The 24,150-nt window shown below is 36.4% G+C and overlaps 1 protein-coding gene across 2 annotated transcripts in view; it reads right to left on the reverse strand.

The window, feature by feature from the left end:
- The window catches only part of MAD1L1 (mitotic arrest deficient 1 like 1), an 862,777-nt gene that overhangs the window by 806,902 nt on the left and 31,725 nt on the right, over window positions 1–24,150 (reverse strand). For both annotated transcript variants that reach the window (XM_074281152.1, XM_074281151.1), the window contains exons 8-9: window positions 21,524–21,638; window positions 20,164–20,225 (exon numbers count right to left, since the gene is read on the reverse strand). In XM_074281152.1, coding sequence (XP_074137253.1) covers window positions 20,164–20,225; window positions 21,524–21,638 — 177 coding nt within the window. The remainder of the gene's footprint in view (window positions 1–20,163; window positions 20,226–21,523; window positions 21,639–24,150) is intronic.

Raw genomic sequence — 24,150 nt, forward strand, 5'->3', positions numbered from 1 at the left:
AAATCTCACATGTATATAATAATGCTTTAAGGACTTTTCTCACAATTTTGTAAAGTAGACAGGCAAGTATTAATAACCCTATTTCACAGATGAGAAAGAAAGTATGAAAATTTAACTGACTTCTTCAAAAACAGAGCGTTGGTATCAGGGTCAGGAATCAAATCTAATTGATTTATTTTTTGTTAGTTTTTTGGGGGGAGAGAAGGAAGGAAGTGCATACACAGGCAAATTTTTCTTGGAAAAGTTCTGAAGTGGCCAAAGAATTCATCATATAGCAATAATAATTCTCTATATTTTAAGCTAGGGGAGGAAGAACTAAGATGGCAAAGAAACAGGATACAGTAAGGTAAGCTCTTAACCCCTAACCTTCAGCCAAATTCCTCTAAACAGATCTACCTAACCAAATTCTGATGGGAAATTCAAGTCAAAATCACAGCAAATCTTTTAAAAGAGACAAAGACTATAGACACTAGATAAGAAGTCTGGACAGAAATGGGCCCACAGATAATTCCAATAAAGGGGAAAGAGTATGCACAAGAACAAGAGGAGGTTCTAGATAAAAACCAGGATCTTTGACAAAAACAGGTGCCAAAAAGCAGCAGCTTCATATACTTCCTAGCTGTGTGGTCCTAGATAAGTCACTTAACCTGGCTGGCTCAGTTTCAATAACAGTAAAATGGGAACAATAACAGCCCTGCTTTGGATTGTTGTGAGGATCAAATGAGATAATAAAGCACAATTCCTTGTACATAGTAGGCACTATATAAATGCTTATTCTCTTCCCTTCTTGTCTACTATCCAGTTCCAGATCACAGATTCTGTTCCACGACATGCCCTTGTCAATATACTGGAAGAAAAAGTCAGAATAGGAACTTACAGACCAGAGGGGCAAGTTAAGTTTCTGAATCAGATCACTTTAGGATCACTGAAAGCATGCATGTCCCCAGCCTGAATTGTTCCTGAAATCCATTCAATATGAAAGAAAGCACCAAAAGAACCAAATCAAACTTAATCTGCAGAAGTTCACAGAGCCTAAGGCTAAAATCAAGTCAGAAATCAGGAACCAGGTTGGCAGAATGAACAAAACAAAAAAGAATCTCATTATTAAAAATCATTATGATGACAAAGCTGCTAAAGACACAAATCCAGAAATAAAGATTTATTCCAAAACACTGACAAAGAAGTCTCAAAGAAAAAACACAGTATGGAGACAAATCCAACTATGAATTCATAAAAGACCTAAAGCAAGAGCTTAAGAAGAAAAACTTTTAAATATTTTTGTCAATGAAATGAGATCACTAGAAGAGTAAGCTGGATAAAAGAGCTACGGAAGAAAGAACTAGACAGGAAATTAACAGCTTGATAGAAGTATAAAACCTTACCCAAGAAACACACTTCCTGAAAATTAGAATCAATGAGAAAAAAGTCAATGTTTTTAATATTTTTTATTGTCTCATGAAATCAAAAGACTAAAACAAAAAAAAAAAAAAAAAACACAAAAAAAAAAAAAAAAAGAAGAAGATTGGGGTATTTCAATTACATGAAATATGAATCAAAAAAAAATTTAAGAATCATTAGCCTACCTGAATGTCATGACCAAAAAAAAAAAAATCTTTTAGACACTGTACTTGCAAAAACTTAAAAGAAAACTGCTAAAATAGCTCAAAACCAAAAGGGAAAATGAAAATGAAAATAATAGTCATGTTAAATGACATCTAGGTAGTACAGTGGATAGATTGTCAAGCCTAGAGAAAAAAAATTTCATCTTCCAGAGTTCAAATCCAGCATTAGACATTTATCAACTGTATGTCCCTAAGAAGTCGCTTAATCCTATTTGTCTCAGTTTCCTTATCTGTAAAACGAGCTGGACAAGGGAATGGCAAACCATTTAAGTATATTTGTCAATGGGTTCATGAAGAATCAAGCCACAGAAACTGGAAGATGAATGGATGTCCATCAATTGGAGAATGGTTGGGTAAATTATGGTATATGAAGGTTATGGATTATTATTGTTCTGTAAGAAATGACCAGCAGGATGAATTCAGAATGGCTTGGAGAAACTTGCATGAACTGATGCTGAATGAAATGAGCAGAATCAGAAGATCACTATACACTTCAACAACAATACTGTATGAAGATGTATTCTGATGGAAATGGATATCTTCATCATAAAGAAGATCCAACTCACTTCCAGCTGATCAATGATGGACAGAAACAACTACACCCAGAGAAGGAACATGGGAAGTGAAGGTAAATTGTTAGCACTACTGTCTACCTACCCAGGCTATTTATACCTTCGGAATCCAATTCTTAATGTGCAACAAGAAAATTGGATTTACATACATATATTGTATCTATGTTATACTGTAACACATGTAAAATGTATGGGATTGCCTGTCATCTAGGGGAGGGAGTAGAGGGAGGGAGGGGAAAATTTGGAAAAATGAATACAAGGGATAATGTTATAAAAAAATTACTCATGGAGCAATCTGGAATTATGCCCAAAAAGTTATCAAACTGTGCATACCCTTTGACCCAGCAGCGCTACTACTGGGATTATATCCCAAAGAAATACTAAAGAGCGGAAAGAAACATATATGTGCCAAAATGTTTGTGGCAGCTCTTTTTGTTGTAGCTAGAAACTGGAAGATGAATGGATGTCCATCAGTTGGAGAATGGTTGGGTAAATTGTGGTATATGAAGGTTATGGAATATTATTGCTCGGTAAGAAATGACCAGCAGGAGGAATATAGAGAGGCCTGGAGAGACTTAAATCAACTGATGCTGAGTGAAATGAGCAGAACCAGAAGATCACTGTACACTTCAACAACAATACTGTATGAGGATGTATTCTGATGGAAGTGGAAATCTTCAACATAAAGAAGATCCAACTCACTTCCAGTTGATCAATGATGGACAGAGGTAGCTACACCCAGAGAAGAAACACTGGGAGGGGAATGTAAATTGTTAGCACTAATATCTGTCTGCCCAGGTTGCATGTACCTTCGGATTCTAATGTTTATTGTGCAACAAGAAAATGATATTCACACACATGTATTGTACCTAGACTATATTGTAACACATGTAAAATGTATGGTATTGCCTGTCGTCGGGGGGAGGGAATAGAGGGAGGGGGGGTAATTTGGAAAAATGAATACAAGGGATAATATTATAAAATATATATATATATATATATAAAAAAAAAAAATTACTCATGGAGCAGTTTGGAACTATGCCCAAAAAGTTGTCAAACTGTGCATACCCTTTGACCCAGCATTGCTGTTACTGGGATTATATCCCAAAGAAATACTAAAGAGTGGAAAGGGACCTGTATGTGCCAAAATGTTTGTGGCAGCTCTTTTTGTTGTAGCTAGAAACTGGAAGTTGAATGGATGTCCATCAATTGGAGAATGGTTGGGTAAATTGTGGTATATGAAGGTTATGGAATATTATTGCTCTGTAAGAAATGACCAGCAGGAGGAATACAGAGAGGTCTGGAGAGACTTACATCAACTGATGCTGAGTGAAATGAGCAGAACCAGAAGATCACTATACACTTCAACAACAATACTGTATGAGGATGTATTCTGATGGAAGTGGAAATCTTCAACATAAAGAAGATCCAACTCACTTCCAGTTGATCAATGATGGACAGAAATAACTACACCCAGAGAAGGAACACTGGGAAGCGAATGTAAATTGTTAGCACTACTGTCTATCTATCCAGGTTACTTATACCTTCGGAAGCTAATAATTAATGTACAACAAGAAAACGGGATTTACACACATATATTGTATCTAGGTTATATTGTAACACATGTAAAATGTATGGGATTACCTGCCATCGGGGGGAGGGAGTGGAGGGAGGGAGGGGATAATTTGGAAAAATGAATTTAAAAAAAAAAAAAAAAAAAAAGAATCAGCCACAATTGAAAAACAACTGAACAAAGACAATAACAATATTTACTGAAACAAATCACAAAATTAAAACTCCTAGTAACATTATAGCCCAAAATCCACAACTTCGAAGTCAGTGAAAAGATGTTGGAAGCAGCCAGAGAAAGAATTCAAATGCCAAAGACCCAAAAACTCTATCATCATTATGAGTTGGGGGGGAGGGGGAGGAAGGAGAATGTTTTCAATTAAGCAAAATGCCTAGGAATAGTTCTGTTATTTCTTGATGATCTTAAGGGAAGAATGGAAAGAGAGGGGAAAAGAATAGAAAAATTAACTCACACAACTAAGAAGCACTAGTAGATATATATAAGCAACAAGAAGAGAAAGACCAGGATAACAGATAACAAGTGAATCTAATTGTCCTCTGAACTAGTCAAAGGAGGAAAAAAATACACACACACACACACACACACACACACACACACACACACAAACATGCACAGTTGGGTACATAAATACATTTTATTCAATAAACAGGAGGGAAAAGAAAGGAGAAAGGAGGACAGAATATATTTTTAAAAATAGATTAGTCCTAAGTAAGAAAAAAAAAACAACTTTTAGAATGTACAAAAATAGTTATACCAGCTCATATAGGGATGGCAAAAAATTGGAAACTGAGAGTGTCCCCATAAATAAAGCAATGGCCAAAATATGATGAAGAGATGACTTGAGAGAAGGCAGGGAAGATTTATATAAAATTGTTAGGATTACTAAGTGAGAACCGAGGTTTTCTGGACAATTACAAAGTGAGAACTCAGGTTGACTTGATAGAGGGGGCAAGCTCATTGGCTGGGGTGGTTCTTCCCAGAAGCCCTTGCATTATCCCACGCCCATTCTCTGGGAGGATAAAAAGAGACAGCACTGGGCGCAGAGGGCAGATCGGCCTGGAGGATAAGAGCTGGAGGAGATTCAGAGCCAGGATTCAAGAGAAAGACTCTCTGCATTACATCAGGCCTGACGGGGCTCTCTGCAGGAAGGGAAGTCACTTCTAAGGACAAGAGTTAACAGCAACTGCTGGAGACAACGGTTCACTACAGGAAGAAGAATCTGTCTTAAAGATTTGAGTAGACACAGCAGATCTCTTCCCAGAGAGCGATCCGGCAGCTTCTAGAGACAACAGCTCACTACAATTGGCGTCCACACGTGGGGGCAAGGACTTTTGCTTATCCTGACAAGAGGAGCTAGACCAGACCCTTTGCAATTTGGCGCCCCGAACAGGGACAGACACAGTCCTGATTCCAGTGGAAAAGCTTCTGATCTAGATCTCAGTCTCTCTGACCCAGAACCGTGAGTAACGAGGAAACTTTGTTAAAGATTAAGTGAGCGTGCTAATAGATAAATAAGGAACTTAACTTGTGAAGGGCTAAACCAGGAATCTCTTATAGCTGAAATGGGGCAGATGTTAGCTATATTCAATCCCTGGACCTCAGCCGACTCAACCTCAGCCCCAGACGCAACCTCAGCTCCACCCCCATTCAGGAGTGGTACTATAGAGAGTATAATCAAGATAATTGAGGAGCAGAGTTTACTTGTAACCTGGGTACAGATTGCTAAACTCTTGGCTGCATTAAGACGCACATCCCCTTGGTTCTTAGAGGAAGAAAAGATAGATGTAGATAAATGGAAGCTAGTGGGATATGAAATGAAAGAATTTCAAGCAAAAAATGGGCCTCGTTCAATTTCTGCAGAAGTATTTTATATCTACAACATAGTTCAATTAGCCTTAAACTATCAAGCAAGTTGTAGGAGAAGGAAAAGTTCTAAAAATGAACAGAGGAGGAAGTGTGAGGAAAAAAGGAAAGATCAAGATCTTTCCCTAGAGCAAGAGGATTTAAATGAGGAATTAGGGTATGATTCTCTTGAAGAAGCTTCAACCCTGCCTAGAGAACAGATTATTGACAGGCCCACATCAACCCCACCTTCAGAGATGGAGGAAGAAAGAGGGGAAGAGGCAGAAACACAAACAGAATTGCCTGTGAAGAAGCCTAAGCCTATGACAAGATTAGAAAAAGCATTGGTTAAAGCTAAGAGAGAAGGACAGGATATAAGTGATTTTATACATGCATATCCTGTGATTGAAAATACTGACTCTGTAGGTAAAAAAAGGAGAAGATATGCACCTTTAGATTTGAATACAATTAAGGATTTGAAAAAAGGTTGTACCCTTTATGGGGCTACATCAGCTTATGTCAAAATGTTACTAGATGGTTTGTCTTATGAAGTCCTAACCCCGAATGATTGGAAATCCATAGCAAGGACATGTCTGGAACCTGGAGAAAATTTATTATGGCTTGCGGAATTTCATGAATTATGTAAAATTCAAGTCAGATGCAATTTGGAAATAGGAGTTAACACACAATTCACTTTTGAGCACTTAGCTGGTGAAGGTCAGTATGGAGAGAATTCGGAACAGATTAATTATACCATGACAATATATGAGCAAATTGCTAAGGCTGCAATAAAAGCTTGGGGTGTCCTCCCTGGACAGAAAGATCGGGGAGAGGCTTTCACTAAAATACAGCAAGGTCCCAATGAACCTTTTGCAGATTTTGTGGGACGCTTGCAAACTGCTATCAAAAGAACTATTGGAGAAAATGCAGCTACAGAAATAATGACCAGACATCTGGCTAAGGAAAATGCCAATGAGATTTGCAAAAGAATTATATGGGGATTAGACAAAGATGCTCCTTTAGAGGAGATCATAAGACGCTGTGCTACAGTGGGAACAAATGCTTTTTATACCCAGACAATGATAAATGTGGAAAGACAGGGTCCCTCCTGGCAAAGGCCTTCTAGAGAAACTCGGCGATGTTTTCAATGTGGAAAAATTGGGCATCTAAGAGCTCAGTGTAGATTTGGAGATACAGTGAAAAGACAGGGTGAGAGAAGACCTAAAACCCCATGTCCAAAATGCAACAGAGGATTCCATTGGGCATCAGAGTGTAGAATAATTCAGGGAAATGGGATGAGGGGCCCAGGTTCAGGGCCCCAGGCAAAAAAGACTTGGGGCATGATGGCAGCTGATGTTACACCCAAAGAACCTTTAGAAGGCCAGGACTCTGATTTAATCAACCAGCAGAAAAGCAATCACATGGCAGAAAGGGATTACCTGATAAGTGAGCCAAAAGGCAATCAGATTGCAAAAATGGATTACACTTGGGGAGAATACAGTCCTTTTAAACCAACAGGGCCGTGCCCAGTGCAAACAACTCCAATGTAATTGCCAGATGATGAGAAGAGATTTAGAAAGTGGTAAATAGAAGGTAATTAGATAGGTTAACTGCCTGGGAGAGAGGGTTTGCTTGTATTTCTTCAGCAGGAGAAGGAATCAGATGGGTGCCAACAAGTCATATTCGCCTTGTCCATCAGAGAAAGACAGAAAAAGAGAAAGGCCTCAAAATAAAGGAGAAGATCTAAGAAACATCTGACACTGAAAGAGCATGGATAATAAGAAGACTGTTAAAGAACTTTAAAAACCAGCAGGAATCATTGGACTTCCTCACACAAGATGAGACTAATGGACAATGGACTTATGGACATTTATAAATTTTCAATTTATGATTATGTTATATACTTCTAGCATGTGTTACGTTACTATGTTACTATGTGCTTATGTAATTTATGTAATTATCTGTAATACTTCCCATATTGATGGATTTATGTTTCAAGGTCATGACTGTCCTATGTTCTAAATCAAAAGAAAGGGGGAGATGTTAGGATTACTAAGTGAGAACTGAGGTTTTCTGGACAATTACAAAGTGAGAACTCAGGTTGACTTGATAGAGGGGGCAAGCTCATTGGCTGGGGTGGTTCTTCCCAGAAGCCCTTGCATTATCCCACGCCCATTCTCTGGGAGGATAAAAAGAGACAGCACTGGGCGCAGAGGGCAGATCGGCCTGGAGGATAAGAGCTGGAGGAGATTCAGAGCCAGGATTCAAGAGAAAGACTCTCTGCATTACATCAGGCCTGACGGGGCTCTCTGCAGGAAGGGAAGTCACTTCTAAGGACAAGAGTTAACAGCAACTGCCTGGAGACAACGGTTCACTAAGAAGAATCTGTCTTAAAGATTTGAGTAGACACAGCAGATCTCTTCCCAGAGAGCGATCCGGCAGCTTCTGGAGACGACAGCTCGTTACATAAAATGATATAAGATCCAAAAGAAAAATGTATACAATAACTTTATAATGAAAATTTCAAAAGACTTAAGAATTCTAGTCAATGAAATAATCAACCACAACTCCAGAAGACTCATGATGAAAGACACTACGCATTTCTTAATGAAGAGACAAAGGAAAAGAGAACAAGTCTTTGTTTTCTTCAATGTTGCCAGTGTGGAAAATTTGTTTTGCTTGACTCTACATGTTTCCAAAATAGATTTTATTCTCCTTTCTTTCTCAAAGGGGTGTGACAAAAGAGGGAAGAGAAAAGGTAATTTTCACTGACTGGAAAGAAATTTAATTTAATTTAAAACAGTATCTCAAGTATAAATTTCATCTAAAATGTCTACTCAAGCAAAATCTAACAAAACATTATTAGCATTCTCACAATACATGCTCTTGAGACATTTAGGTGAAACATTCTCTCTTCCTAAAAATTTCTTTTATGTTCTCCTGAACTTTGCAAAGCAATCATCATATGGACTGCTGGAAAAAAAATGGAAGGTAAGATCATGTAGCAACATCCCCAGACAAACTCGATGGTCTGAGAAAACCAACCTGCCTTGAGCTAACCCAGGGCAAAAATGCAATTTACTTTCCAGTGTGTGGTTTTTGTCTCTGGTGAATTCAGCTGTGATTGGGAACATGAGAAAAGAACATCCTGTCAATGACACTACTCTTTCCACTAATCAGTGACCAAATCCATTTCTTATTTCTGAAATCTACCAAACATTCCAGAAATCCCCATCTATTTCATAGAAATGGGGGTGGAGATCACTTTTTCCTCCTAAGTCCTAGAGCATGATATACATGAAAAAGTGACGATTACCATAAATGCTTTCATATCTATTTGTTTTCTGCTTCATATTGTGAAGTAGCATCTTATTTTACATGAGAAGTCTTTTGGCACCTGGACAGTTAAAAAATACTCACAACCCAGATATCACAGTTGTAAGACTATAAAATATTAATTGTAAAAATACAAAACTACCTTAACTTTAAACCACACACACATAAAAGTTTACCTATACAGGTCAAGGCTATGAGCAAAACTAAAAAATTTTTTAAAAAGATTGACTATTATGGCATAAGTTATGAAATCCTTTCAAATATGTTGGCATATATATTATAACATTTGGCAATATTTAACAATATTTAACAGCATCTATTTGCTTCCAGCATCTAAGAACAGACAAAATTTAAATGTCATTTAATATAATTTATTCATTCACTGGACGAGCATTTATTGAAAACCTACTGTGTATGATGAGCTATGAGGTGCACAATAGGGTAGATGATGGAATTACAAAGACAAAAATGGAAAAAGTATTTGCCCACAAAATATTTACATTCTACTGGGGATGGAGGGAGGGACAAGAGACAATGCAAACTAACTATATACAAAACCAATGCCAAGGAATTTCAAGTGAGGGAGGGTGCTAAATGGGGAATCAAAATAGGCTATGCAATAAGAAATAGCATTTGACCAGGCCCTAGAATGACACTAGGGACTCAATTCCTACTATAATACAAAAAAATTCTAATTTATTAGAATTTGAAAAATCTGGGTTTTCCTGCACTTTTGGCACCAGACTAGCTGTTTGGCTATAAAGTTAGACTCTCCTAGGGCTTTATTTTGTTTGTTTGTAAAAGACGGGACTGACCTAAGTGATTTTCCAGGTCCCTACAAGCTCCAAATTCTATGATTCTGTGACTCCCAACAACTGGGAGAAATGACTTTGCATACAGGTATTCTAAAGAAAGGATGAAAATGAAGAGGGTATTAAACTAAGACACTAAATAATTAATCAGTTACAGGAGCCAAGTTTCACCACAAAAACTCAAAAAGTAAAAGTATGCTGTAGCATACTTCCAAAAGAAAATCAACTAATTAAATATACATCAAGACACCTGACAATGCACATTCACCCTTCCCCATACTGATCAACTCCAATGCCTAACTAATTATAAATTACAACAGTGATGACCAGCATAATAAAAACATCTAGAATGGTCAATTAGATCCTTTCTTAGAAAAAAATTATGCAACCCCCTTCACTATCCTTCTTAATTGGCCTCACATATCAGGGGAAACTAGTTTCCAACACTTGTCAGCTGGCCAGTCCACAGATGTTTTTTAGGAAGAAAACCAGGTCAGCAGTCACAGGTTTCCATCTTTGGCTTTAGGAGTCAGGTCAGCAGTTTGGTGTGGGCTGCCTACAGCTGGCAGATTTCATAGCCAGCAAAAATGGTCCATCAGTACTGGTCCATATTCCTGTCAAATCTGCATTTCGCCTGACAGGTCTAGCTTAACCAAGACAGCAAACTTACTGCACCAACCCCAGTATGTTTCCAATTAGAATCACAGAATCTCAAGGCTGGAAAGGACTTCAGAGATCATCTAGGCCAATTCTTATCTTATCAGGAATCTCTTTTACAATATCCCAACCTGTGTTCATTCAGTCTCAGCTTGAAGCTCTATATTAATAACAATGTTCCTCCCAGGGCAACCATTTTTTGGACAATTTTAATAATGAGAAAATTAAGAATCTAAAATTTATACCTGCAAATTCCAATCACTGCTCCTACCTCTGGAGCAAGCTAATAATATTAAGTTAAAGTTGGGTTAAGGCACCAATACAAATACCTAAATGTATAAAAGAATAACAAAACAGATTGTTATGTGAATTCTGAGAGGGGAGGCCATTACTTCCTTAGTAGATATGAAGCTTCCTAAAGACAAGTCAAGAAATCATCAACTCCTCATACACCTTACATTTTACGACCAACTTCCAAAATTCAAACTCCTTCTGGCCAATAATACATTCCCAAAATGTAACCAATTCTGCCTTTACTCTCTGTATTACCTTTCCTCTTCCCTTCAAGGACTTCTTCATAGGGCTGGAGTTCTTAGTTATGATATTCCACCATTCCTTTTATGTAGTCTGTTCCTTTAGAATGAAGTCATACCCTTCCAGAGCCACATAATACTAGTAAATCACAGCCCAATAAGTCTCAGTGACACACATGAAACCAAATTCCTCTCCTCTAGTTCAGTTTATTACACACAGTCTGAAAAATCATGTAAGATACACCCAAGGCCATAAGTATCACATACCTCTTCCCTGACTAATTTCTGTATCTTTCCACTGATAATTTTTTTACATGCTGCATATTTTTACTCTGTTGTATCAGACAGATTAAGTAGGCACTTAGTTTTCTGCTTCCTGACCATTTTTTACTGAAAGTCTTCTAAATCAGTTAGAAGCATATATGTTTTTCACTGTGCTTATTAGATGTAACCCACCTATAGCAAAGAATTCAATCTTCCTATATCTGGTCCCAAAATCCAAATTCTGATTTCTCACAGCATCATTTTAATCAACTGCTGTGGGTGGGGAGGAGAGAGAGGAGGGATGGCAAAAGGCACAATATGTCTATTGGCAGACAAGGCTAAGGTGGGAGGTTTCAGATCCATACCATTTCCAGAAAGGAACAGGAAAAGGAAACAAAGAGTAAGATCTCAATACTGAAACAGTACTGGTCCAGTAGGAGTGAACTCTTGAATCTGGCATTAAAATACAAATACTCCCCTGCCACCCACATCCCACAAAAGATCCATGAACAACTTTAGTTTGCTGATGCCCAGAACCCTTCAAGGTCTGCAACAGTATCTTCACCAATTGAAAGCTGAGAGGCTGGGATTTCAGAATGACAAAGGGAAGTCTGCCACCTAGTGGAAAGACCTGACTTCACAAAATCATAGGGAGGGATTATAAAGCTAAATTGGGTGCATTCTGAAATTGTGCATCCAGACCCCAAAATAAAGCAATTGAAGTGGAGAAGTTGTTTTGTTTTCATAAGGCAATTTCATAGCATAAAAGCTAAGATATTCAAAAACCAAACAGAATTCAAAGCTGTTGTGAGCATGTACTTTATTACATATTCAGAACTAACAAAATTTTACAAAACACATTTTGTGAATCCTGCTGCCTTAGCAGGTCTATCTTTGGATGCAGAGAAAACTGATAAATGTTAATAGAAATCACAACAAGAAATGCCTTTTAGAAGCCTTAATAGACTATTCCCATCAAATCTATTCATTCCTTTTTCATTCCCACTGCTACTTTAATGCTTCCTAAACTGGTTCCTTTGATTATAAATTTTTAATTCCTCTGTCCTTTATATCCATTTTATACTATTAAGCTACTAAGGCTTCCCTAAGATTTCCCTAAATAGCAATTTCCTCTAGAACATAAGCTCTTTGAAAATGGGGAATACTTTTACTTTTATCATCTTCTGCCTAACATATAGTAAGCCCTTAATATATCTTTGTTGATTAACTAATTTCAGCTCTAAATTTAGCACATAACTTATACACACACACATACACATTCTATTTCTTCAAAAACATCTAGTGCTGACAAATAAATATTATCCAAACTCTGGATAGAAGAGGAGGTGGATCAGATAACCTGACCAAAAGGCACCATGTCCTGTCTTCGATGTAGCAAGTAGAAGTCCCTGCAGCAATCCAAGAGGACAAGGGAGACTTGGTTTTTATGAAAAGAAAGAAAACTGCAAGAATCCAAAGCAAAAGCTGCTAGTAAGGGTTCACTTGCCAGCAGTGAAATGAAGAAATCTGGCAAAAAAAGATTTTCCCAAGCTAGATAAGATGCTATTGGACATCTGCATTCTTACTTTGAAATCTGTTGCCACCTGTAGCCAAAATTAAGTATCATCTTAATAAGTCTACTGCACACCTTAGTAAATTTCAAAACTAGTAATTACAAAAAAGTTTATCCCAACTCCTAGGCATGCTATTCAGGAGTCTCAACCAATCTCACAAAAAAAAAAAAAAAAAAAAAAAAAAGCCTTCTATATTCTAGAACCAATCTGATTAATAACGCCCAATTAATACACTAAGAACATTCTTTCCTTCAAACAAGCACACTGATAAATTGTAAAGAGTTAGACAAAAGTAAAACAATGATGAAAAGAAAGCAGGCATTGGAGTTGGAAAATCTAGTCAAATATTGCCTCTTCTTTTTATAATCTGTACTTAATCAACATGAGTCTCAACATTTTTTGCATTTTTTTTTGAACGTCAACATTCTAAAAGTTAAAATGAAAATCTTGAAATAACAATTGCTGTTCAAGCATTTTTTAGACACATCTGACATTTGGTGCCCCCACTTGGAATTTTCCTAACAAAAAGTACTAGAGTGGTTTGTCATTTCTTTCTCCAGCTTGTTTTACAGATGAGGAAATTAAGGCAAACAGGGTTAAGTGATTTGTTCAGTGTGTGAGGTCAGATTTGAACAATATCAGACTTCCTGACTCCAGGCCTAACTGCCTTGAAGTAGCACTTAGAGGCATCCAAAATGGAAATGAACTACCTCAAGAGGTGATGGATTTCTCCCACATGGAGGGCATCAGTATGCTTTGATCCTCATTCAATCTCCATAGTTCTTTCTCTGGATATGGATGTCTTTTTCCATCCCAAGTCTATGAGAACTGTCTTAGATCACTGTATTGTTGAGAAGAACTAAGTACATGGGGATCAAACAGAGATCAGATATCCATTTGTCAAGTACGTTTTATGAGGGATATCATTGGGTAGGGATTGAACTACTGCAGACCTCATTCTGAAAATAATGGAAGAGGGATGGCTCTCAGGGAGGAGAAAGAATATTTTGAGAAATGAAGGTATCAATACAAATCTTTACAATATAAAAGGTATCAGTACAAATCTTTAAAGTGGGCAGTCTTCAAATTCATTGGGAAATTGGAATCTCCTACAAACAGGCAAGTGCTTTTAAGGCTATATCGTCACAAAATGTTGGTAGTGGATTCTCTCTCTGTCTCTCCACCTACAAATCTTTTCTGGAATATGTTCTTCACCAGACTCCAAGGTTAGACATATATTAGGAGTAAGCTAGCTGAGAAAGGAACAAATAAAATAACTAAACCTGCTCTCCTTCCTTGTCTCTGACTCCCAGCTTCCCTAACTTCCTTCAATTCTACTTTCTATAGAAGGCCTTTCCCTGTTACCCTTGAATGGTACAGACTTCCCTAAGAAATTACTTCCCATTCATCCTATGCCTTGTTTGTACATAATTGCTTGCACTTTGTCTAGAACACTGAACAGGAAAAACTAGACTATTTTTGGCTTTTTCTGTATCCTCAGAACTTAAGAAAATGTCTGGCACATTATAAGTAATGCTTTTCGATTTGACCCGAATGTTTTATACTTGTTCATTCAGAGCCACATCTAAAATGGCGAGATTGACCTGGATAATTCTTACTCTCATTCTATAGGCTGGCTTCTTTGGGATTAGAAAAATACCAAAAAAAAAAAAAAAAAAAAAAAAAAAACCAACACCTTAGAAATTGCTTCTCACAGATAGGTGGTAAACAATTTTGGCACTCAGGATTTCTGATAAAGGCCTCATTTCTAAAATAAGTAGATAACTGAATAAAATTTATAAGAATACATGTCATTCCTCAAATGATAAATGGTCAAAGGATATAAACAGACAATTTTCAGATGAATTAAAGCCATTTATAGTCATATGAAAAGATGTTTTAAACCCCAATTGCTTAGAGAAATGCATATTAAAACAACTCTCAGATTGTCTAAGATGACAGGAAAATCTAATGATGAATATTGGAGGGGATGTGGTAAAACTAGGACACTAATACATTGTTGGTGGAGTCATAAAATGATTCAACCATTCTGGAGAGCAATGTGGAATGGATTTTCCATGTGGATGGAAAAAGTCATACACATCTAGAAAGACTGAATGTAGATAAAAGCATACTATTTTTAACCTTGTGTTTTTTTTCTTTCTTAGGGTTTTTCTCTTTTTTGTTCTGATTTTTGCTTTCACAACGTGAGAAACATGAAAATATGTTTAAAAAAGTATTGTCTATATACAACCTATATCAGAGTGCTTGCTTATCTCAAAAGAGATAAGGGGCCGGGTGTAGTGGCGCATGCCAGTAGTCCTAGCTACTCCGGAGGCTCATTTGAGCCCAGGAGTTCTGGGCTGCCGTGTGCTAAGCCAATCGGGTGTCCGTACTAAGTTTGGCATCAATATGGTGACCCCTTGGGAATGGGGGACCACCAGATTGCCTAAGGAGGTGTGAACCGGCCCAGGTCGGAAGAGGAGCAGGTCAAAAGAGATAAGGGAAGGAGGAAAAAAAAATTAGGAACTCAAATCTTACAAAAAGGAATGTTGAAAACTATCTTTATAAGTATTTGGAAAATAAAGCACTATTATAAATTTTAAATTAATTTAATTAATTAATTAAAGAATTAATAAAATACTATTAAGGAAAAATACTTCCCATTCAAGGCCAGCCAAAAGGCATATAATCAATCAATCTCTTTTTTTCCCCCCCTGAGGCTGGGGTTAAGTGACTTGCCCAGGGTCACACAGCTAGGAAGTGTTAAGTTTCTGAGACCAGATTTGAACTCGGGTCCTCCTGAATTCAGGGCTGGTGCTCTATCCACTGTGCCACCTAGCTGCCCCCTGTAATCAATCAATCAATGAGCATTATCAATCATATATGCCAAGCCCAATGCTAAGCATGAGTTATACAAAGAAAAAGGAGGTGAAGAAAGAAAACACTTCATATATAACACATTGGTACACAGATAAAAAGATGAGAAACAGTGTTGTGTGTGAAAAAAAAAATACCTAGGCCAGTATGGCTGGATGAAAGTATATAAGGAAGAGAGGAATATGTAACAAAACTTGAAAGATATGAAAAGATTTAGTTGGGAATACCTTTAGAAGCCAAACAACAAGCATTTGACTATATTTGAATAGACTGGCTAATCAAATTAGGATGTTCATTTGATTGATTTAGGATCAAATAGGGTAACAGGTAATGGATCAATTAGAGTTTATTATGAGAAGCTAAGTAGGACTATAGAGAAAGTTAATAATGGCCACACATTTACTTAAGGAAAATCACTCTGACAATTGTATAAAACTGGGGTCCTCAAACTTTTTAAATAGGGGGCCAATTCACTGTCGCTAAGACTGTTGGAGGGCCGGACTATGGTAAAAACAAAAGCTCATACTCTGTCTCTGACCCTCAGCCCATTTGCCATAACCTAGTGGACCAAGTAAATGTCCTCAGCCGGCAGCTTCTGGCCCGTGGGCTGTAGTTTGAGAACCCCTGGTATAAAGGATAGATTAGGGAACAAAGAGATCTCAAGAAGGAAAACCAAGTAAGAGGTTACTACAACAAATCAGATCAGAGGTGATGATGGCCTGAATTAGAAAAATAACTATGGGAATGGAGAGAAAAGGTCACATATAAAAGATGTTGTGCAAAAACAAATTGCAAGATTTAGTGACATACCAGAAATGGAGGATAGTAGGGAGCAGTGCAGATTGAGGATCCTTGCAAACAGGTTCTAACCGGGCTTACTGAAAGGATATTAATACCTTCAAAAGTAATAAAGAAGTTCAGAAGAGGAGAAACTTTAGGGAGAAAGATAGTGAGCAACTTTGGACATGATGAACTCGAATGTCCTTGGACATCACCAAGGCCATCAGAAGGGAAACTAGGCCTAGGTATATAGATCTGGCAATCTTCCGCATAAAGATAACATGAACAAATGGAAACTAATGAGATCAACAAGTAAAAAAATACAGAATAAAGAAAATATAGTTCAAGAAAGTTAACATGGCTTGGGGAATACATACTGTGGATGTGAAATGAATAAATATGTGTTATTTTTGCATTTGGGATAGAAATTCAATTTTACTGCATGTATTGTGATTGTTTTATTCTGTCTGTCTTTTAGCAGATATTAAGTACATTCCAGCAGAGGCTTGACTGATTAAACAAGTGGTCATTTGATCCCTTTTATTCTAGAGAAATCATAGGTGCTTATGATTTGCCAAAGAATCACTGTGAATAAGAGAGCTGTTTTTCTGAGGGACTAATAAATCTAGAAAAGAGAAATGACTTCTGAAGATTAAGGCTCTATTAGAATCTGCACAAAAGAATCTTGGGTTTTTCAAATTAAGTTCAAAAACATATAGCATCCTAGTTTGTTCTCTATAACTTTTAAAAGCAGAAGAAAAAAAAACACCAAAAAGCATTTTAAAGTTGCAGAAGAAACTAAAGCCAATAAAACTAGGTGAAATGGAAGACGATTTCAGAGCCAGCAATTGCATAGCGTAATTAAATTACTCTTTAAGTAAAGGACAATTCCCAATCTTGGAAGTTTGTAGAATAGCATGAAAGGCCTCCATATCCCTGCCTGTCTTAAAACCCAACAAACATGTAAAAAAAAAAAAAAAGCCCTTTAAACAACTATGCTCTCTAGAACTCGCATGACTAACTGAAAATGTTAAGTCCAGTCTCTCCAGAAAGATTTGGAGAAAAGGTAAAAGCCACTCAGTAAGCTAATTCAGATGAAGGCTTATGAAATTAAAAATTGAATGGCAAAGAGGTTGTGCTTGAGGGAAAATAGTTGCAGAACCACCAGAAGAAGATGAACAGCTCCTCCATAGAGAGTCATGAGGCAACAGGAAGATGAAGACAAAAATAGAAAGTAATAGAAAGACTCATGGCTGCTGCTTTACCGCCCTCCCACCCCCTCTTATTTCCAAAGAAGCAAAACTCATATCACATTGACTCTAGAATAAACACCTATTCTAGGACTCTAGGATAAAAAATGTGCTATCCATCAGCGTCCAATCTGCTAACTCCATCCTGCCTCCTGTCTAATTAAAAGCTGGCAATTAGGCTAGCTGAAGTTGGCAAAGGGAGATCACATACAAGGGTATGATTAGGTCAATAATTTCCTATTATATTTTTTTACCCTTCTTTCCCAGACTAGAGAGGGAAAAACACAATATTCTTCAAATCATAAAAGCAGGCCTAAAAACTCAAGTCCAACTCCACTTATTATGATCACAAAAAAGAAATGATTTTTCTTTAAGCATTACCTTTTCTGTATACACACACACACACACACACACCACACATATATGTAAAAAGAACCCTTTAACAATACTGCACAATGTGATGCAATCAAATACTTTGCTAACACTTCGTAGTGAATATTCTGATTTTAAATGAAGATGTTATTAGACTTCAGCAGGAAGAGTCACTTGGTTCCATTTCCCCCCAATTGTGAAATTACCTCATTAAACTTGAACAGCAGGAAGTAAAAGCTTCTCAACTAACAACTGACACAAAAACTTTGCTTGGACAAACTCTAAGGAGTAAAACCTATTTCCTTCTAAAGGGAAGACTAGAATACCTCAAAATTATTCTTCTCCTGGGAAAAATTCGGAACAGAAGGGAGTACAAGGGATAATGTTGTTAAAAAAAAAAAAAAAAATTTACCTATGCATATGTATGGTCAAAAAAAAATGTTATAATTATAAAATTAATTAAAAAATAAAATTTAAAAAAAAATTACTCTTCTCCTAGCATATTCTTAGACTAACAGGAAGGAAAGAATACACTAGGCCAAGTGGAAAAAAGGGAACTGAAGGAATCAATTTATGAGCATAAGGCAAATGGTCCTCAAATTTTTGGGTTCCTCTTAACTGAAATTCATCAAGGAGTTTTTTGGGTACTTACTAAAAATTGTTTTGTGTACACCAGCATTAGAATTTCTATGGAATCTGAAATTTGTTCATGAGGCCCTAGGCCTTTACCTTTGCTCTCAAATTCTCTCTTTCCCTTAGAAGTCAGCCATTAAATTTCTTTCCAATCTTTTCTTCTCATACTTAACTTTTCCAATCTGAAGTCACAATGGAATGCCTTCTTAAAGATTCTTCTGCCAGTATCTGTGTACAAAATTGGCTTTTCTTCTTTCCGATCTCTTCAACCTCTTTTTAAATATTTATTAAAGAGAAGCAGTTTTATATAGTAGATAGAGATAGCCATTTTCTGGAGTCCAAAAAATGTGAGTACAAGTTCTCCCTATGACAGACACCCAAGCTATGTGATTTCAAGCAATTCTATAAGATTATAAATAGCAATTACTGCAGGTCTACATCAGCAGAAGATTTTTACCAGGAGTTCCTTATTGTAATAAAAACAAAGGTATGATCAAAAATTAAAGTCAGACATATTAAATTAAGGTTCCTTATTAAAAGACCAGATTTTTAGAATCTTAGAACATAGAATCAAAGATGATAAAAGCTGAGTCTAAGAAATCATCCAATCCAACTCCCTAATTTTGAAGATGAAACAGCTGAAGCCCAAATAGATTAAACTGCTTGCCTAAGTAATAGTGGAAACACTGAGATCTATACCAGATCCTCTGAATGTCAGTGTCACACAACTTACACTAGACCACACTATTAATAAATCCTATTTTCCCCAAATCATCAGGGATATATGTTCGTTTTGAAACAGAACAGAGGTAAACTCACTGTGGTGAAGCAATGTCAAGAGAAACACAAAATAGCAACAACAACGGGTTGGGTGAAAATTATGGGAAGAAATAGACAATCATCCCATAGAAAAGAAAGTATGAATGTGTCTCACTGATCTGTGCCACTGGAGAAAGCCACATTCTGAAATCATAGTAAGACATCACAGTGTAGACAAATCAAAAAATTCTGAGACTAATCAATCAATATATACTTAAGAATCAAAATATGTTTACTCTATGGTTTTTAAATATCTAATATCTATTATACGTTATCACAAGAAATTCTGTTCTTAACTTCCAAACTGATGAAAAAGACTTTAAAATGGAAGTTATATACGTTTGCTAATATCAAAAATATATAAGTACCTACACCAAAACTTAACTTGGGCTTTCATGTCCTCAAAGTTGTAACATTCCGATGCTTCAAATTGAGTTTGTCTTTAAAGAGCATGATTAACTCACCAAATCAAACTAAAGCACAAATTATTAAAAATCAAGATAGATTCTTTAGATAACCTGATTCAAGGAAATCAAGAAATATATTTCCCCAAAAAATGTTTTTAAGCCATCAATTTGAAAACTGAAAAAGAGGCCAGCATAACTTGACACATATTTATTACATACCTGATATTTAAGCCCATAGTTTGGTCCAGTCTCTCCCAGCTTCTCAGCTTTTCCAACAGTTTCTAAAATGTCAGAGAAATTATAATATATAAAAACTGTTTCCTTCCATTTCAAATTCCAGGAACAATCTCCCTTAAGACTCAACATCTTTTTCAATCTCATGATTAGAGCATGATAGATGTTGCTTCACAATGACATACTGGGCCAAATCACAACTGCTCCTTGAATCAAAGGATTGACTAAATATGAGAGTAATTGAAATGATCCTTAATTTTTCTTAAAACTCCTACCTGTTTAGAAAAATGTTAATATTATAAGTAAGACTCTTGTAGAAAAACAATTAGGTTAGTATTTTGCCCCAAATGCTGTACTTTCAATGTATGTTTCCCTGGTTCGGTCTTCTCTAATTTCATAAATGAAAATATACATCCCCAAATGCATAAAGTAATGTCAAACAGTCATAGAACCTTACTGGAAAATCATGAACAAACCAAACGCACAGAATCATGAGAACTGGCTGCCACACTAGAGGCAGCATAGTGTAACAAAGAGATAACTGGCCTCAAAGACCAAGGTTCAAGGGTTATCTAATAAATATGGCTAACACTGGGAAAATCCTTTGACCTTTCAATGATCCTCTCTACAGGTTGCACGGCAAGTGTAGCTCATTACTAGTAGAAGTTTCTCAAGGCAGCTAGCTGACACAGTGGATAGAACACCAGCCCTGAAGTCAGAAGGACCTGAATTAAAATTTGACCTCAGACACTTAACACCTCCTGGCTATGCAACCCTGGGCAAGTCTTGCACCTCTAGGTAATAAAAAAAATACTATTTGTTTTATGGGATGGCAGAGAGGGTCATCTAGGACAAATAGTGGAGAATACCACAAGAATATAAAAAACAAAAGACATTAATAAAAACCTTATATAAAAGAGTTTTACCAACAAAATAGAAAAATAAAAGATGATGAATGTCTTTTCTAAAAATTACACTCTGTAGCTGCATGGATAGCTACGAGTAGATCTTTCAAGGACACATACTGCAGATATACAATAATAAGGGTCTCTTCAATTGAGATTCAACTATCCTCAGATAAAAGTCCTGTTGTGTTTTATAAAAGATCTACTCAGAAGGGGAAAAACCGCTTCCAAAGAAAGAGTATCTTGCATTTTCTTTTTCTTGTTACTAGAAGAAACATTACAATAATGACTGAGGTTTAAGAGAAAACCAGCTAAAAAGGAAATGTCCATTCTCAATAAACAAATCAATCCAGACTTGAAATCCTGAGGTCCTTCAAGAAAATTAAGATAGGTATGTAAGAAAACACTAGACAGCTGATCTCTTAAGAAAAGATCCTCACCTCCTTCTCCAATTCCAAGGTCACCATATCTTCCTGTAGCTTTTCATGACGTTCCAATTTCCTCTGAAGTCCTTCTACTTCTTCTTTCAACAAACCATTGTTCTCTTTCATTTCTCTGGTGGCAGCAGGGAGAGAACAATTATTTATAAAGCAACCAATCCTTTGTCCTGAACCTGCTCCTGGGCTTGATTAGCAAATTCACAGTATCTACCAAACCAAAGGAGGATACTTGGTCTCATCCTAGTCTAGAAAATTAACTCTGCCTATCAAATCTTCGTTATTCTAGGAAGGTCTGATTACTTTCATATCATTCATAGCTTGGTTCTTGCAAATATGCTTCAAGGTAGCAAACTCGACATAACAGAGTAAGGACAGGGATTTGCCTGAATTCTCCCAAATTGCCCTTCAAAACAACTTTAGAAATAATGCTTCAAAATGAATTTGGGAGTGGCAGAAACAAATATATATCAAGTTACTATGTACTCAAAAGAACTGCTAGAAAAGCTTGAAAGAATTATTTTTCACCAAAAATCTCTTGGATTTGCTGAGAAGAGCCAAGTCTATCACAGTTGTTCATCATAAAACTCTGCTGTTACTATATATACAATGTTCTCCTGGTTCTGCTCCCTTCACTCAGCATCAGTTTGTATTAAGTCTGTCCAGGATTTTCTGAAATCTGCCTCATTATTTCTTATAAAACAATAATATCCCATTACATTTGTATATCAGTATTCCCCAATTGATAGGTATTCCCTCAATTTCCAATTTCTTGCCATCACAAAAAGAGCTGCTACAAACTTTTTTGCACATGTGAGTCCTTTTCCTTTTTTTATGATCTTTTATGGGATACAGATCCAGTAGAGACACTGCTGGATCAAAGGGTAGGAACAATTTTATAGCTGTTTATAATTCCAAATTGCTCTCCAGAGTGTTTGCATCAGTTCACAACTTCAAGTTTACTACTTTTTTTTTTTTCTTAACTTTTTATCGACAGAACATATGCATATGTTTTACATTATCCCTTGCACTCACTTCTGTTGCGAATTTTCCCTTCCCTCCCATCACTACCTCTCCTAGATGGCAGGCAGTCTTATACATGTTAAATATGTTATAGTATATCCTAGATACAATATATGTGTGCAGAACTGTATAGTTCTCTTGTTGCACAAGAAGAATTGGATTCAGAAGGTAAAAATAACCTTGGAAGAAAAACAAAAATGCAAATAATTCACACTCATTTCCCAGCGTTCCTTCTCTGGGTGTAGCTGATTCTGTCCATCACTGATCAACTAGAACTGAATTAAACCAACTTTATTACTTCTTAAGAGACTTCTGGATAAACCACTTAACCTCTAAAGGCCTCAATATCCCCATCTATAAAATGAGGGGGGTTGACCTAAATGTCCTCTAAAGTCCCTTCCATCTTCAAATATAGATCCTGTGACCTACCTCAGATTCAAATAGTAAAAATCACAAAAACATGGGCAAGTTCATTGATGGAGGGGCTATAGGCATACTAATTCACTGATGATGGATCTGAAAATTGTTTTGACTACAGGAAAACAATTTGGAATTATGCAATATAGTCATTCAATTGTTTGTACTTTCTGACCAAAGTCCCAAATAGGTTACTGACAAAAAGAAAAGGCTCTGATACAAAAAGGTTATTGAGAGCATTACTCATAATAATAAAAAGTTTCACAAAAATGTTTGCCTAGTGACTAGGTCACAGTTGAATAAATAATGGAATATGAATGGAACTTAATATTACTAAACAAGAAGAAAAAAAAGGAAGATAAATACAAAAAGATTCATATGTACTAAAGCAGAGTGAAAAAGGAACATAACACAAAATGACAACAATGTAAATAAAATCAACATAATTTCCTTTATTGGAGGGGTCTTGCTTGGTTCATACTTATATCATTATTTGGATAAAGGAAAAGATTTTAATTCAACAAAAATGCATTAAGCACTCACTAGGTATTTATCAGGTGCTAGTGATATGAAAATAAAATACAACCATTCTTGGCCTCAAGGAACTTATATGTACTGGAGAGGATACAACTTATATTTAACAGATGAGAAAAGACAAGTATGGACAACTGGAGATGAAGGCACCAGAGCATTCACACAGCAGGAGACATCCAGGCTGAGACTGAAAGGTCACAAGCTATTCTAAGAGGTAAAGTTGAGGATGATGACAACCATTCAGACATCTGGGGGAAGGGGTGGAGGGAAGGAGAGGAAAAATTGGAACAAAAGGTTTTGCAATTGTCAATGCTGAAAAATTACCCATGCATATATCTTGTAAATAAAAAGCTATGATAATAAAAAAAACAATAAATAAATGCAAGGTTCAAGAAATTTTAAATTCAGGTAAGAATGCAGAATTTGTTAAAAAGACAATATATATGAAATTAATTAAGAAAGTAGTCAAAATTATAGGGCATTTCTAATACCAGAATGAGAATTTCCAATTTTATCACAGAGCAGGACAGGAGATGCCTTCAGAAGTGACTCTCTTATTCTACTCTCTCTCCCTATGCCACAGGAAGATGATTTTTGCAGCAATGAAAATGAATTGAAGGGAAAAGACTTTAGAAAAAAGAAGACATTAATTCAAT

The sequence above is a fragment of the Sminthopsis crassicaudata genome, chromosome 1, assembly GCF_048593235.1.
Source record: "Sminthopsis crassicaudata isolate SCR6 chromosome 1, ASM4859323v1, whole genome shotgun sequence".
Lineage (NCBI taxonomy): Eukaryota > Metazoa > Chordata > Mammalia > Dasyuromorphia > Dasyuridae > Sminthopsis > Sminthopsis crassicaudata.